A 15363-nucleotide genomic window follows, 5' to 3' on the forward strand; every position below is an offset into this window, starting at 1 on the left:
TGAAGTCATTTTGAACCACAAGAAGTTTCCCAGACGTCTGTGACTGTGAGGTCGTCGCTACTGAACGTTGAAAAGACGTCTGTAAAACATCTTTTCGACGTCGGCAGAGACACTGAAAAGACTTCTTTTGACCATACGTGACCGTACTGTAGCTCCTGTTAGCCTGATAGCTCAGTTAGCCATGCAGCTAGCGGGACAACCAAAGGGAGTGTTGGTGATATCACTGCTATAGCAAAGGAGCTTTGGATGCTGGGAGAAAGATGTTTTCAGGCCTGAGGCTAGCTGGCTAACATGCTAACTTCATTTTTCATCAACACAAAACACGGACGTCTGTGACAAAACGTCAGAACTGTTATTTCTTCACGTTCTGTTGATGGTTTTAGATCATTTTTGAATGTTTTGAACTGAAATTCTTACATATCGCACCTTTAAACTATTACAATATTAATGAGGTCATAATACAAACTCAGAAATATGTATTTTCTCCACAAGCTGCTTTCAGAGGAAAATAAGGTCCCAGAACACTGTTTGAAGCTAGAAAGGTGGCAGGGTCCGCCACCTATAAACAAAGTAAAACAGTATAAATTGCCTTGTTTTTTAGGGTCAGGTTGTTTATTCAGTCATGAAGACAAAGAGAGTTTGATTATTTAGTTTGATTTCAGCCAATGAGGATCTTTCTCTGCTCATTAACATTTGTTCTGTAAAGCTACGGACTGCTCCTTTACGTGTTGGAGCTAAAGGACGGAGGTTTGTTCCCACTAAGAGACTGAACGTCACATTTTCTTTATAATGAAACTGTGTGGTGTGACACAGAGCCAGAGAGAGGAGCTCGTCACAGAGGCGCTGTTTACCTTGTCCTTTATCCACGAAGCTGGTGATGGTGTTGGCCAGACCCGCCTCATGCAGCGCGCTGCTGTTCAGGTCCCCGGAGGACAGAGACCAGTACAGAGACAACATGTAGTCGTGCGGAGTAACCAGCGGCTGTTTGTGGTCGCTCACTTTCGGGCTCTTGCTGCTGGCTCCCCGCTGCGCACCGGTGGCTCTTTGCGGAGACGCGGTGCGCACTGGAGCGGCTGCACCCGCTCTAGAAGCAGCTTTCCCGGAGTGTTTCCCCGGCAAGCCTCCCCTCCCACCTCCAACAGCCGCAGTCCCGACGCCTCTCCCCGCTGCATGTGCGCTTAAAGCGGCAGGAGCGTGCGCTTTCCCGTCCCCGCCGGGCAGCCAGGAGCGCACAGCCTCTTTGCGCCCCGAACTGACCGCTCTGTCCCGGTGCTGCTGCTGCAGCTGTGCGCGGTTCACCGGCACGGCTCCCGTGCGCGGTGCCGTGGATGAGGACGCAGATGTGAGTTTACTTTTAATAACAGTCGTCTCGCCTTTGATTAGCGGAGGTCCTGCGCGGATCCGCGTAATCCTCGCCGGACTCCCCGGTGACGGTTTCCACGTCCCGGGAGCGGTCACCGCCTGTCTGCCCGCGGCTGGTGCGGACCCACCGTTTCCTCCGCCGGTCCGCCGGTGGACTTGCTCTCCCTCCCCGCCGCCTGCCGCGCGCTCTGCTGCCTCTCCAAGCCGCTGATGGTGGTGCTCGGTCGGTCTGGTCCGGCTGAGTGAGCCGAGGACGGGATCCAGGTAAATGAGAGTCCAGCAGCTGAGCAGAAGAGAAAGACGCTTCACAACTTTCATCCTAAAGCCCTTGTGCCTTCTGCCAGGCCGTCATCGTAATAAAGCGCAGTGTGTTCAGAGTTAATTGAGCTGTTGGGTTGAGAGGAGAAGACAGAACCGTCCTGTTCGCTCCGAGTCTCTCATCCTCTGAGCTGCCTCTGCGCTCCGCCGGAGGTGAGGAGAAGAAAAAGCGGCTCTCCGGTCTGGAGCAGGCTGTGGACACACGCAGGGCTGTGGGAGCAGAGATGTGGACTGTAGCTGAGTTTTATAAGATGAAGAAACAAACCCTGCAAACCCTTATCCTCCCATCCGTCCTGTGTCAGAACCATAGTGCTGCAGAGATCCTGTCCGGAGCAGAAATCCAGGAGAAGGGCTGAGACTCGCAGTAAACGCTCCGCGGCACGGTTCTGCTGGATATCTCGTAAGAAACTTCTTTAAATCCCACTTTTTTTTCCAAGAGAGGCAAGAATGGCGTAATGCCGCTGCCTCCGTTTTTTTCTCTCTCTCTTTTTTTTTTTTTCCTCTCTTTCCCTTCAAAGTTTGAACTCGGTCCAGTGAAAATATTTCGCTCACACACCAACCTGCAGGTGCTCCAAGAAATCCTCCAACAAACCTGAGCGCAGGAATTGGAAACGGAATTCCAGCGAGCTGTTTTAATTACCCCGTGATGTCATGCTGTCCAAACTCATTTAACAGCAATATTTCTTGTCAAATCTTCCTCCCCTCTTTCCACCAGTGACTCACTCAGTCGAGCTGTAACACAATGTGGCACAAAGCAACCCCCCCCCCGCACACACACACACACACACACACACACACACACACTCACACACACACACACACACACTCCACCACAAAGAAAAAAAGAAAAACTTTGCATTATGTCATTTAAAGTTTTAAAGTGAGCAGGTTTTTTTTCTACACTTCTACTTTTCTACAAACAAAAAGGATGAGAGGGGTGTCACACACACACACACACACACACACACACTCACACACACACACACACAGGTTTCCTGACTGTCTGGACTTCAGCCTCCTCTGGTTGTCACAGAGCCGGTCCCAAGGCTGAATGGGGCCCAAAGCAGAATCTGATTTGGGGGCCTCCAGTTACACACAGCACCAGTATTTCCTACATATTGTCAGCGCTCCATCGTTTGTCCGTTGTACGTCCAACACAGCCATCATCACTGGAACGTGACTAAACAAACCAGCCGACGAAGCTTTTTACTTACTTTCACTGTTTTAATATGAAATGTGCTAAAAGTGCAGAACAGTCAACTACAAATTAATAGTTTCTGACACAAAAATAATAAATGTTAAAAAAAACAATACAACAATATGAAATAAATTAAATAAAAACCTTAAATAATGACATAAAATGAACTGGGTGAACTGGGACTTGTGTGGAAATGATTAAACAGCAGTATGGACACATCAGCACATCTGTCCCTGCCGTGTCTCTGTTGCTATAGCAACACCGTGGAGGGAAACCAGTAGAGACGAAGTGCCTCACATGTTACCTGAGACAATACTCTGTAATCCATTACAAGTTAAATCATTCAAACATTATCAGTATCCGTTCTTATCTAAAAATTGCATGTTTGTCCAAAAAATCACTTTCTTTCTTTTTTTCTTTGAAATCTTTCCACCAAACATTTTGTGCATTAACTATAAAAACCACCTCAAGCGAGCGTATAAAACCATTTTTTGTGAATTAGAGGACGTTTTTTTTCGAATTTTGCCGTTTCCATAAAATTTCTAATGCGATATTCTTCAAAATACTTTATGGAAACACGGTTACTGTGTCAGTAATTTAAATATAATAACACTGACACTGGATCGTAACGACCCAGTGGTACCAGGTAACTGTTAATGGACAAAATCCCCCAAAATCCAAACAATAAACACATTTATAAATTATGCTGAGTGTTGTGATGAAGGCCAATATTTCCTCGTAGAAGAAAAAAGTACACTGCCTCAAAGTAAGTTCAGTACATTTACTTAAATATTCAGAACGACCGCGTTGTTGAGGAGGCTGTTGTCGTCATGGTTACCTCGTCTCCCTGTGGACCACATGACGTCCTCCTTCGCTCCTGATGGACGCCAGGCAGGATTCCTACAGCCACTAGAGGGCGCTGTCACTTCAATGTGAACAGGTGTTTGGGGGATTTTTGCTGAAACAGCTGATGCTTTTTGTTTCTTGTGACCTCCAGGTTTCATCTGTTTGGTCTCAACACATAAATAACACAGAATTTATTTTTATTTTTAAAGACATAAATTAGAAATGTTACGACGCGTCACAGTCGAGTCTGTGAACATCCACGTTTCTCCACTTTTAAATTTTCCTTCCTTCGCTGGAGGACGGGGGACTTGGTTTTGATTCTAAATCTCTTTGCCAGTTTAATTTATGATGCCACGCGGAGCGCCAGCTTAGTGTCATAAATTTAGACTATAAGCTCGAGGAATAATTAGCAGCCAGAAAAGCCTGGGTTCAGATCTGGAGATGTTGGCAGTCGATGAGGGTCTCTGGTGGTTTGTAACAAGAGCTGGTGTTCTGGTACAGCGTTTCTCTTTATAACTCTCTCAACTTTCCTCTTTCTCTCTCGTCCACTGTGCAGCTCAGTATGAAGACACGACCGCTGAACGGGAGCGACCGGACAATACGAGGCTGTCGGATCAAACATTAACCCGACCTGATAAACAGCGGAAGGATGTGAGGAACAGTGACTGGCCACAGACGAGGCTCAGTGTGATACCTGCTGTTTAATTTAGTCTTTCTCTCTAGTTTCAGCCCCAGACTGATTTTATATCCAGATCACTGTTGCATCTGTGTGACTTTGAATGGAGTTCAAAGTGTAGCTACACAGAAGTCACGTGAAAGTGGAAGCTGGAGAGACGACTTCTTGTGCTTTAATGAGGAAAAACAAAAGGCCACAATGGTTCAGATCCTCCGGTGTGGCGCTGCAGATGGGAGAACTCGGGCCTGTTCGCTCTGCACACCCATGACTGCATCAGCATGCTAACATGCTCACAGTGACGAAGCTAACATGCTCACAATGAGGAAGCTAACATGCTTGTGTTGAGCAGGTATAATGTTTGCCATCTGAGATTAGCGTGTTAGCATGCTAACATTTGCCACTAAGTGATTACTAAACTTCCTGAGCGTCACAAGTAAACTAAAATATAACAAATAGCCAATTTGAATCCATTGTGCCACTAAAGCTTCCTACAGTGTTACATGTTACCCCTCACTGACAACAACACATCCTGGTTTGCTGATGAATTCCCCCCTACACACATTATTTCACGCAGCCCATTCAGGGGCAGCACTTGTGTTGCATACTGCCTCCCTCCAACAATAATCCATGTGACTATATTATATAACTCCTTCACCATATTCAAAGTACTTTGGAACATTTTTATTGTACACGTCCAGAAATAAATCTGTACTTTGGACTAAAACACACCTGTGTCACCTGTAAATCAACAATATTTAACAGAAGCCGTCTGACAGAGCTCCACCCCTCAACACACTCACCTGTGACAGACCTGGACACAGTTTGTTCTTCTTCCTCATTGAAGAGAGACACACGGACAGAGACGATCAAATTGTCCCTCAGACCAAAGTCAAACAGAAACAGCGTCTTCTGAGTGAGTTCAGCTACAAGAGAGAGAAACTACACTCAACAGCACTGCTTCAACCTGCAGACTCACACACTGAAGGTGAGTTTGACTGAAACACGACTCAAAGTGAAAGTAAATGTCAGTGCTGTTAGTGGAGGAGTGAGCAGAGCCGTGACTGACTGTACTTTCTGTCTGCTGCGGTTTCAGCTTCACTCACAGACAAAATGGCTTCCAGGTCAGAGGAGGATCTCTGCTGTCCGGTCTGTCACGACGTCTTCAGAGATCCTGTTGTTCTGTCCTGTAGCCACAGCTTCTGTAAAGACTGTCTGCAGAGCTGGTGGAGAGAGAAACAAGCACAGGAGTGTCCAGTTTGTAAGAGAAGATCTTCAATGGATCACCCACCTGTTAGTCTGGTGTTAAAGAACCTGTGTGAGGCCTTCAGAGACCAGAGAGCTTCAGAGGATCTCTGCAGTCTGCACTCTGAGAAACTCAAGCTCTTCTGTCTGGACCATCAGCAGCCGGTGTGTCTCGTCTGCAGAGACTCAGAAAAACACACAAACCACAGATTCAGACCCATCGATGAAGCTGCAGGACAACACAAGAAGAAACTTCAGGAAACTCTGGAGCCTTTAAGGAAGAAGTTAAAGGTTTTTGAACAAGTTAAAGTGAAGTTTGATCAGACAGCAGAACACATGAAGGTCCAGGCCCGACACACAGAGAGGCAGATTAAGCAGCAGTTTAAGAAGCTGCACCAGTTTCTAGAAGAGGAAGAGGAGGCCAGGATGGCTGCACTGAGGGAGGAAGAGGAGCAGAAGAGTCAGATGATGGAGGAGAAGATGGAGGCTCTGAGCAGAGAGATAGCAGCTCTTTCACACACAGTCAGAGCCACAGAGGAGGAGCTGAGAGCTGAAGACGTCTCATTCCTGCACAACTACAAGGCTGCAGTGGAAAGAGTCCAGCAGCGCCCCCTGCTGGAGGATCCACAGCTGCCCTCAGGAGCTCTGATAGACCAGGCCAAACACCTGGGCAACCTGAGCTTCAACATCTGGAACAAGATGAAGGACATGGTCTCCTACACTCCTGTGGTTCTGGACCCAAACACTGCTCATCCAGAACTCATCCTGTCTGAAGATCTGAGCAGTGTGAGACGAGGAGGTAAACAGCAGCTTCCTGATAATCCAGAGAGGTTTGATGACCTCTGGTCTGTCCTGGGCTCTGAGGGCTTTAACTCAGGGACTCACAGCTGGGATGTCGAGGTTGGAGACAGTACATACTGGAGACTGGGTGTGTTAGCAGAGTCTGTCCAGAGGAAGGGTTACATGTTGTCTAGATTCTGGTATATTCAGTTATACAACAGTAAATACTCAGCACACTCACCATCAACTCCAGACACTGGTCTCGTAGTGCAGAAGAAGCTCCAGAGGATCAGAGTGAATCTGGACTGGAACAGAGGAAAGCTGTCGTTCTCTGATCCTGATACTAACACACACCTACACACCTTCACACACACTTTCACTGAGAGGTTGTTTCCACACATTTACAGTTGGTATAACCTGAAGATATCACCACTGAAGGTGTGTGTGACAGTGGAACAGAGCAGGTAGAGATAAAGATGATGGTTATATTCATGCTGATCTCTTAAAGTGAAGTCACTGAATCGGACCTGTTCAGCTTCACCTGCTCCTCCTGCTGCTTCATCGCTCCAAACATCTGTTCCTGTTGTTTCTTTGCTTCTCATTTAGCTCCACACACAGTTTTCTGTTTGCATTGTCGACCTTTTTAGACGTTGAGTTATTTCACCTGTTATTTCATTTTTCAATATATCAGTTTAATCAGTTTATCTCATCAGTAATGTGTCATTTAAACAGTGTTTGTATTGTTTGACTCATGTGAGCGTTGCCATGATTGCAGACAATCACTTTGTGGAAGCTGATGGATCCAAATAAAGAAAAAAGAATCACTTGATGAAAAGTTTCATATTTTTTGAGTTTCCCTCAAAACGTTTGACATCTCAAACACGATTTAAACATCAAATCATGAACAGATTCTTATTATCAAACAGGAACCTTTTTATAAAATACTGAGAAGAGCTTTGACAATATTACAGATTAGCTTCCTTAGATAATGCAGTTCTGCTTTTTATTTTTATTTTGCTTTACAACTTTAATCTGTTTAGACAAATGCCTTTTCTGTGAGTCCAGACCTGAAGATATCACCACTGAAGGTGTGTGTGACAGTGGAACAGAGCAGGTAGATAAAGATGACTTTTGTGTTCACTGATTTAGGTTGCACATGCTCCTCTTGCTGTCATTTTTCTAAAACTATCTTTATTTTAGTTTCAGCTTTTATTTCATTACATGGTTTGATTTTATATTTTGTTTCTTCATTTCATCGTGTCATTCTTCATAATTTACAGTGTGATTCTTTGTACTGGCAACGCACCAGAAGAGAATGGACAGACACACAGGCTGACATGTAGGACATTTAATCAAGACCTGATGTTTGGAAAAAGATGTTACAATCTGCAAACATTATTATTATTATCATTATTATTATTTTATCATGTATTTGGAGGAGGAGGAACAGCACCAGACTCTGTAGCCAGTTTTCATAGTGTGTAATTTAAAAAAAAGACTTGTATAAGCTGACGTTGTGAAAGAAGCGGCTGTAACACAGTTGATATTTTTTCTGGAGCGTCACAACTTCAGACACATGAGTTGTTTCTCTGTCATGTTTCAGCATCGTGCGGCCCATAGAGCATGCGCACTGGAGACTTCCGCCGACCGAGCGGGCTAACTTCCGGTTTAGCTCGTGGCTAACTAGAATGAAGATGACATCATTTAATCGTGCGGCTCTTCTGGACTTTCCAAATGTTTTTGGACCGAGTGGCTCAAACTCTGACAGTGAACCGAGTCTCTTCTCGGAGGTTGTGACGCTCAAAAACACGAATCCGCAGTTTTACAGCCGCTTCTTTCACAACGTCAGCTCACGGGAAGAGTCTTTTTTGGCCGCGGTGCATCACGGGACGGTGTAATTACACAGTGTGGCCACTATGAAAACTGGCTCCAGAGCCTGGCGCTGTTGCTCAGAGCTTTGGGGGCGTGACGTCGCCTCGCTGCTTGTCCTCTGCAGGACGCCGTAGTTTAGAGGTGTTTCCGCGCTGGCCGCCATGTTGTTCAAACGTTCCGGCGCCCTGCAGAGTAAACAGCGTCAACAGCGACCTGCTTCAAACATCAGCGCCGAAACCACATTCAGGTCATTTGTTCATCCTCTGTGTGCTTATTCTCACATCAGGCTACAGTCCGCCACGGCTTTAAACACGAAGTGCTTTTGTTCTTTGCTGTTGTTAAGAGTTGGTGATTGTGGCCTGAAGTGAATCTGTGTAAACAGGGACCCTGGTGAAGTTAGTTTAATATTTGACCTCCGTATCAAAGCCTCGATTCCTCCCAGGTTTAGGATTTGTCGGAGGGCTAATTTAGGAAGACGTTTCTGTTTTGATGAACTTAAAATCACCACAGATTAGGATGCAGTTGAGAGGCAAAGACATGAATCACTGTACAATGCGCCTGCTTCTACCTGGTGAAGTGAGGGACCGTCGCACAAGTTTGTTTTTCAACTCTCCGTCCAAAGACAAACGCTCGAGACATTTCACCACTGTGAGCTTGTACAAAAATATATATTCATAGTTGATTTATTCAGTTTATTTCAGTGTTTGATTTCCCCAAAATAGCACAACACACATAACGCACTTTTACCCACAATGCCTTTCGGACGCAGGAGGAAGAAGAACGTAAAGACCAAATCACAAAGGAGAGCTGAAGCCACGCCCCTTCCGGTTTCCCCCATGGGACTTTATTTATTTAATAATTTATTGATCCTGTTTGAATCGTGTCATGAATCACACATATGATGTTCATCAATTTAAAAGATCATTTTCCAATTTAGTAAATTCTCATTTTCTCATCAAACCAATGAAATATCAGACTGAAAATACGTCATTATAAAGACGACACAGTCAACAGTGTCGTTAGTGACGTCGTCTCGTAGCCTAAACATTGTGGAGCTGCTCCTGTATATCAGCAGCTCACAGAACTGTCCTTTCACATAACTGCAGTTGTCAACATGAGCAGAGTTATTGTGTGTTTTAATGATATTTTGTTGTGCTGCAGAGACGCTCTGGCCTACAAAGTTTGTTCTCAGATGTAATAAAACGTGTTTGTTTGGCAGAGATCGGGAGAAATGCCACATCATCATGATTGTACTAGTTTTCCATTGACAGTGAAAATTGTGATGTAAAATATTCTTCATCCATAATAATCATGAATTATAGCGCAATCACAACATCCATCAAAATAATTGCAATATCACCTTTTGACCATATTGTGCATTATGATATCAAAGTGTCTCTCGTGTGTCTTGTACATTGATGTATTGAAGGAAACGACTGCAAAAAAACAAGAAAAATCTAATTAAACTAACTTCATCCTGGTTAAATAGTGAAGGACGGAGCATTAGCTTTTCAATTTTATTTTATTTGACAGTTCTTTTCATTTAACTCGGCATTAATCTTTATTTTAATATTATATGTCTTGTTGTTAATGCTAGAAGTTTACTGTCCAATGTCCCACAAGGTGATGAAGCTGCAGCCACAAAGATGAGGACTGTCACTGTGAACCCATAAAGTGCAGCCGAGGTCTCGATCCTGAACCCGGAGCCTGGTTCCTCCTTCTCTCCACACGACGCCCCACAGTCCAGGGAGGTGTAGAGACGTTACAGCAGGCGACGTTCGCTCAGAGGCAGCAGGTCACAGGACTCAACGTAAGTAAACTTTTATTTATACAGCAGCTTTAAAAACAAAGTTACAAAGTGCTGCAGAGGATACAAATACAGAAAACAACATACGTATACAGCGATATACAGAAGAATATAAATTACAGCTTTGTTCAAGGAAAAGCAAGAAGACTGATGTGACCCGCCTGGAATGAAGTCATTTTTAGGGTAAAGACACTTTGGCCTTTGATGAATCAGATTCATCAGGTCACTGTGACCGTCAGTGGGCTCCAGTGTGTGAACATTTTGGTCGCACATGCACTGAAAAATCTGTCAAGTGAGACTATAAATTCTCATTGGTCTCACCGGTGCGCCTGACATTTAGCAGGTCAGATTTAAAATAAAGGATCAAATATTGTTTAGCAGTCAAAAACACAAAGCAAGTCCACAAACACCTGCACAAGTACTACACATGTAGTCAGTATCCCAGTGAGACCAGGAACACTTCAGTCTGAACATCAAGTTTAAACCTTTTTTAATCAGTTCATGTTTTTATAACACTACAGTAAAAAACTACTGACTGTCAGTGAACATCAGACAACCAAATCATACTTTGGCACTTACCCCGTGTTTCTGTGGTGGTGACAAAATGTATAAAAATTTAAGTAATGTGTCATTTTAACAATTCCCATAAATTACTTCCTGTTTGCTTTCTTTTTTTTTTCCAGCTTCACTCACAGACAAAATGTCTTCCAGATCAGAGGAGGATCTCTGCTGTCCGGTCTGTCAGGACGTCTACAGAAATCCTGTTGTTCTGTCCTGTAGCCACAGCTTCTGTAAAGACTGTTTCATCTCATTAGGTCCATATCAGACCTAATTTAATCTTTTATTCCTGGAAAGAGTTGAATGAAGTTTCTAAAAGTCTGGAAATGCATCGTGTCATTCTTCATAATTTACAGTGTGATTCTTTGTACTGGCAACGCACCAGAAGAGAATGGATACATACACAGGCTGACATGTAGGACATTTAATCAAGACGTGATGTTTGGGAAAAGATGTTACAATCTGCAAACATTATTATTATTATTGTTATGGTTTATTTGTTATTATTAATCTGTGTCGCTGACACTGGTTCAGATTGCTGCAGCTAGAGTTTTAACACGTACAAGAAAATTTGATCATATTCCACCAATCCTAGCGTCACTGCACCGGCTCCCAATACATATAAGATCAGACTTTAACGTGCTGCTGATGATTTACAAAACTGTGCACGGCCTTGTCCCGTCATACGTGTCACATCTTATCACACCGTCTACTCCAACTCCTGCATTACTCTCAAAACTCAGGGCTCCTGATGGTTCCCAGGGTTCAGAAGAAGTCAGCTGGCTGCAGGGTTTTCTCCTGTCGGGCCCCTTTCTCTGGAATAACCTCCCAGCTGTTGCTCCGCCATTACGTTTTTTAATCCAGGCTCCAGCGCATTGCATTGTGGGAAACAGTAGGCAGAGTAGACTGGTCGGATGGATGCTGGAAATATTTTCCGAATCAGTACGACATCCGGGAACTTTTCACATACTGCAGATTTTGCTTTTGTTTGCATACTGCATACTACATTTTGGTCAAATCAGTACGTACCAGCAGTAAAGTATGCGGCTTCGAATACATCTTCATTCTAGTTAGCCGAGCGCTAAACCGGAAGTTAGCTCACTCGCTCGGCGGCAGTCTCTAGTGCGCATGCTCTATGAAGCCCAGAGCTCCTGATGAGCAGGTTGGCAGCCTCTGACATCAGTGAATGAATCATGTGTATCAGGTTTGTATTTTCTTGGCTGTCGTGTTTCATCTTAATGCTTAAAGACCTGCTTCTGTACTTTAACGTTTTAAAGTAAAAACCATGAAAACGAGGCGTTCAGGTGACAGAGCTTTAGGTAAACAGTGGTCCTGACTCCTAAATGTACAACTGCTGCTCCTCTGCTCAATGTGTTTGACAATGAAGGTTTCAATGCTGCAAGACACTGAACTGAAGAGTTACTTCAACATTCGCCTTGTGATTTATCTTCTGTTTAATCTGAGTCCAATTCTCATCCATGTCTTGGCACTGACATTGTTTCCTAAGTAATTACTGTTCCTGTAAAAATGCTTAAAGTGCAGATTTAGCAGTGGGGGGGTCGGGGTGGGGGTGGAGAGACATGACCTCAGTATGTCCTGAATCCTGGCTACGGCCCTGCCACAGTGGATCACAGCGGCTCTGCACAGCTCTGACACACTTACACACCGATGTCTGGAGCGTCTGTGGCCTTTTGGCTGATCGAGCATGTTGCATCACACGCCCACTTGTACACAACACTACGGTGGCTGAGGAGGACAAAAGACCGCAGCAGTGTCCAGCAATAAATCTGTACTTTGGACTGAAACACGTCCCTGTGTTACCTGTGAAGCTACAACATTTAAAGGAGCAGTCTGTAGTTTAAGGGAAGAAATGTTAATCAGAAGACAAAGATCTTCATTGAATAAACCAACTGACCTTAAAGGACAAACACAGTTTCATACTGTTTTACTTTGTTTATATGTGGCGGACCCTGCCACCTTTCTAGCTTCAAACAGTGTTCTGGGACCTCATTGTTACATCATTAATATTGTAAATATAAAAATCCTTCAATACTGTGCAGAGCTCCTTTAAGAGAAGCCGTCTGACAGAGCTCCACCCCTCAACACACTCACCCGGGAAAAAACCAGGAAACAGTTTGTTGTTCTTCCTCATTGAAGAGAGACACACGGACAGAGACGATCAAATTGTCCCTCAGACCAAAGTCAAACAGAAACAGCGTCTTCTGAGTGAGTTCAGCTACAAGAGAGAGAAACTACACTCAACAGCACTGCTTCAACCTGCAGACTCACACACTGAAGGTGAGTTTGACTGAAACACAACTCAAAGTGAAAGTAAATGTCAGTGCTGTTAGTGGAGGAGTGAGCAGAGCCGTGACTGACTGTACTTTCTGTCTGCTGCGTTTTCAGCTTCACTCACAGACAAAATGGCTTCCAGGTCAGAGTTGGATTTCTGCTGTCCGGTCTGTCACGACGTCTTCAGAGATCCTGTTGTTCTGTCCTGTAGCCACAGCTTCTGTAAAGACTGTCTGCAGAGCTGGTGGAGACAGAAACAAGCACAGGAGTGTCCAGTTTGTAAGAGAAGATCTTCAATGGAAGAACCACCTGTTAGTCTGGTGTTAAAGAACCTGTGTGAGGCCTTCAGAGACCAGAGAGCTTCAGAGGGTCTCTGCAGTCTGCACTCTGAGAAACTCAAGCTCTTCTGTCTGGACCATCAGCAGCCGGTGTGTCTCGTCTGCAGAGACTCAGAAAAACACATCAACCACACATTCAGACCCATCGATGAAGCTGCACAACAACACAAGAAGAAACTTGAAGAAACTCTGAAGCCCTTAAAAAAGAAGTTAAAGGCTTTTGAACGAGTTAAAGTGAAGTTGGATCAGACAGCAGAACACATGAAGGTCCAGGCCCGACACACAGAGAGGCAGATTAAGCAGCAGTTTAAGAAGCTGCACCAGTTTCTAGAAGAGGAAGAGGAGGCCAGGATGGCTGCACTGAGGGAGGAAGAGGAGCAGAAGAGTCAGATGATGAAGGAGAAGATGGAGGCTCTGAGCAGAGAGATAGCAGCTCTTTCACACACAGTCAGAGCCACAGAGGAGGAGCTGAGAGCTGAAGACGTCTCATTCCTGCACAACTACAAGGCTGCAGAGGAAAGAGTCCAGCAGCGCCCCCTGCTGGAGGATCCACAGCTGCCCTCAGGAGCTCTGATAGACCAGGCCAAACACCTGGGCAACCTGAGCTTCAACATCTGGAACAAGATGAAGGACATGGTCTCCTACACTCCTGTGGTTCTGGACCCAAACACTGCTCATCCAAAACTCATCCTGTCTGAAGATCTGAGCAGTGTGAGACGAGGAGAGAGACAGCAGCTTCCTGATAATCCAGAGAGGTTTGTTAACCTCTGTTCTGTCCTGGGCTCTGAGGGCTTCAACTCAGGGACTCACAGCTGGGATGTCGAGGTTGGAAACAGTGCATACTGGTCACTTGGTGTGTGTGCAGAGTCTGTCCAGAGGAAGAGTTACATGTGGTCTGGATTCTGGTATATTGAGTTATACAACAGTAAATACTCAGCACACTCACCATCAACTCCAGACACTGATGTCGTAGTGCAGAAGAAGCCCCAGAGGATCAGAGTGAATCTGGACTGGAACAGAGGAAAGCTGTCGTTCTCTGATCCTGACACTAACACACACCTACACACCTTCACACACACTTTCACTGAGAAGATGTGTCTGTGCATTCGCAGTGTAGATAACCTGAAGATATCACCACTGAAGGTGTGTGTGACAGTGGAACAGAGCAGGTAGATAAAGATGACGTTTGTGTTCACTGATTTTGACCTGTCAGGTTGCACATGCTCCTCTTGCTGTCATTTTTCTAAAAACATCTTTATTTTAGTTTCAGATATTATTTCATTGTTTGGTTTGATTTAATTTTTTGTTTCTTGATTTCAAATATGACCAAACATCAAAATGTAAATCTCTGATGGATCTGTGATTTTATCTCATTAACACAACCAGGACATTGGAATTAAACATGCAACAATTATACACAAAGGCCTCAATCATTATAAAACCATCATCTTTTCAACAGATAGTTGTTTTTAACTCCCTGTGGTTATAAATTATATGCACAGTTCTCATTTCAGCAAACTGCTTTCAGTGACTTTCTCTCATTTAACTGTTGTCCACCAAGTCCGCTCAGGCAGCGTTATATAGTTTGTCCCACCTGCATCCTGCAAACAAGCTGAGTACTCAGATTTTTATTGGTTATTTTCAGGAGGTGATGGATCAAAAGGAAGAAAACAATAATCATTTTATGAATGACTGCATGTTTGAGTGGCCGAGATCCAAGACACTTTATTTTAAAGTCCAGATTATAGTTTGCAGACATTAGAATCAAAACATGATAATGGTGGTGATTTCATAACATGTTTTTCATCAACATCATAAAATATTGTCTCTTCATGGTTGTCATGTTTCATCTTATTAGGTCCATATCAGACCTAATTTAATCTTTTATTTCTGGAAATACATTTTATTTTATTTTATTTCCCAATACATATAAGATCAGACTTTAACGTGCTGCTGATGATTTACAAAACTGTGCACGGCCTTGTCCCGTCATACGTGTCACATCTTATCACACCGTACACTCCAACTCCTGCATTACTCTCAAAACTCAGGGCTCCTGATGGTTCCCAGGGTT

The 15363-nt window shown here is 44.3% G+C and overlaps 3 protein-coding genes across 5 annotated transcripts in view; 2 read left to right on the forward strand and 1 right to left on the reverse strand.

Annotated features, from left to right (window-relative positions):
* Positions 1-1863, reverse strand: part of gdf5 (growth differentiation factor 5) — an 8148-nt gene extending 6285 nt beyond the window's left edge. Inside the window, exon 1 of the mRNA XM_073468696.1 lies at positions 852-1863. Within this exon, the coding sequence (XP_073324797.1) occupies positions 852-1680 (829 nt within the window). The 5' untranslated portion in view covers positions 1681-1863. The remainder of the gene's footprint in view (positions 1-851) is intronic.
* Positions 1864-5176: 3313 nt separating this feature from the next.
* Positions 5177-7251, forward strand: LOC140998121 (nuclear factor 7, ovary-like). Its single transcript, XM_073468278.1, has 2 exons — positions 5177-5385; positions 5494-7251. Exon 2 carries the CDS (start codon positions 5511-5513, stop codon positions 6888-6890), a length of 1380 nt encoding a protein of 459 aa, XP_073324379.1. The 5' UTR covers positions 5177-5385; positions 5494-5510; the 3' UTR covers positions 6891-7251.
* A 1191-nt stretch (positions 7252-8442) lies between these two features.
* Positions 8443-15122, forward strand: LOC140998117 (E3 ubiquitin-protein ligase TRIM39-like). Of its 3 annotated transcripts, none has more exons than XR_012179420.1 (3): positions 8443-8541; positions 9918-10104; positions 10785-10892. XR_012179420.1 is itself a non-coding variant. In XM_073468274.1 (3 exons), exon 3 carries the CDS (start codon positions 13083-13085, stop codon positions 14460-14462), a length of 1380 nt encoding a protein of 459 aa, XP_073324375.1. In that variant the 5' UTR covers positions 8444-8541; positions 9918-10104; positions 13066-13082; the 3' UTR covers positions 14463-15122. The 3 variants fall into 3 exon arrangements, 2 of the variants coding, with proteins under 2 accessions (XP_073324375.1, XP_073324374.1); XM_073468274.1 differs by lacking the exon at positions 10785-10892 and adding an exon at positions 13066-15122 and having other exon boundaries at positions 8444-8541; XM_073468273.1 differs by lacking the exons at positions 8443-8541; positions 9918-10104; positions 10785-10892 and adding exons at positions 12228-12957; positions 13066-15122.
* The last annotated feature ends 241 nt before the right edge of the window (positions 15123-15363 follow it).

This window comes from Pagrus major, chromosome 6 (assembly GCF_040436345.1).
Source record: "Pagrus major chromosome 6, Pma_NU_1.0".
NCBI lineage: Eukaryota > Metazoa > Chordata > Actinopteri > Spariformes > Sparidae > Pagrus > Pagrus major.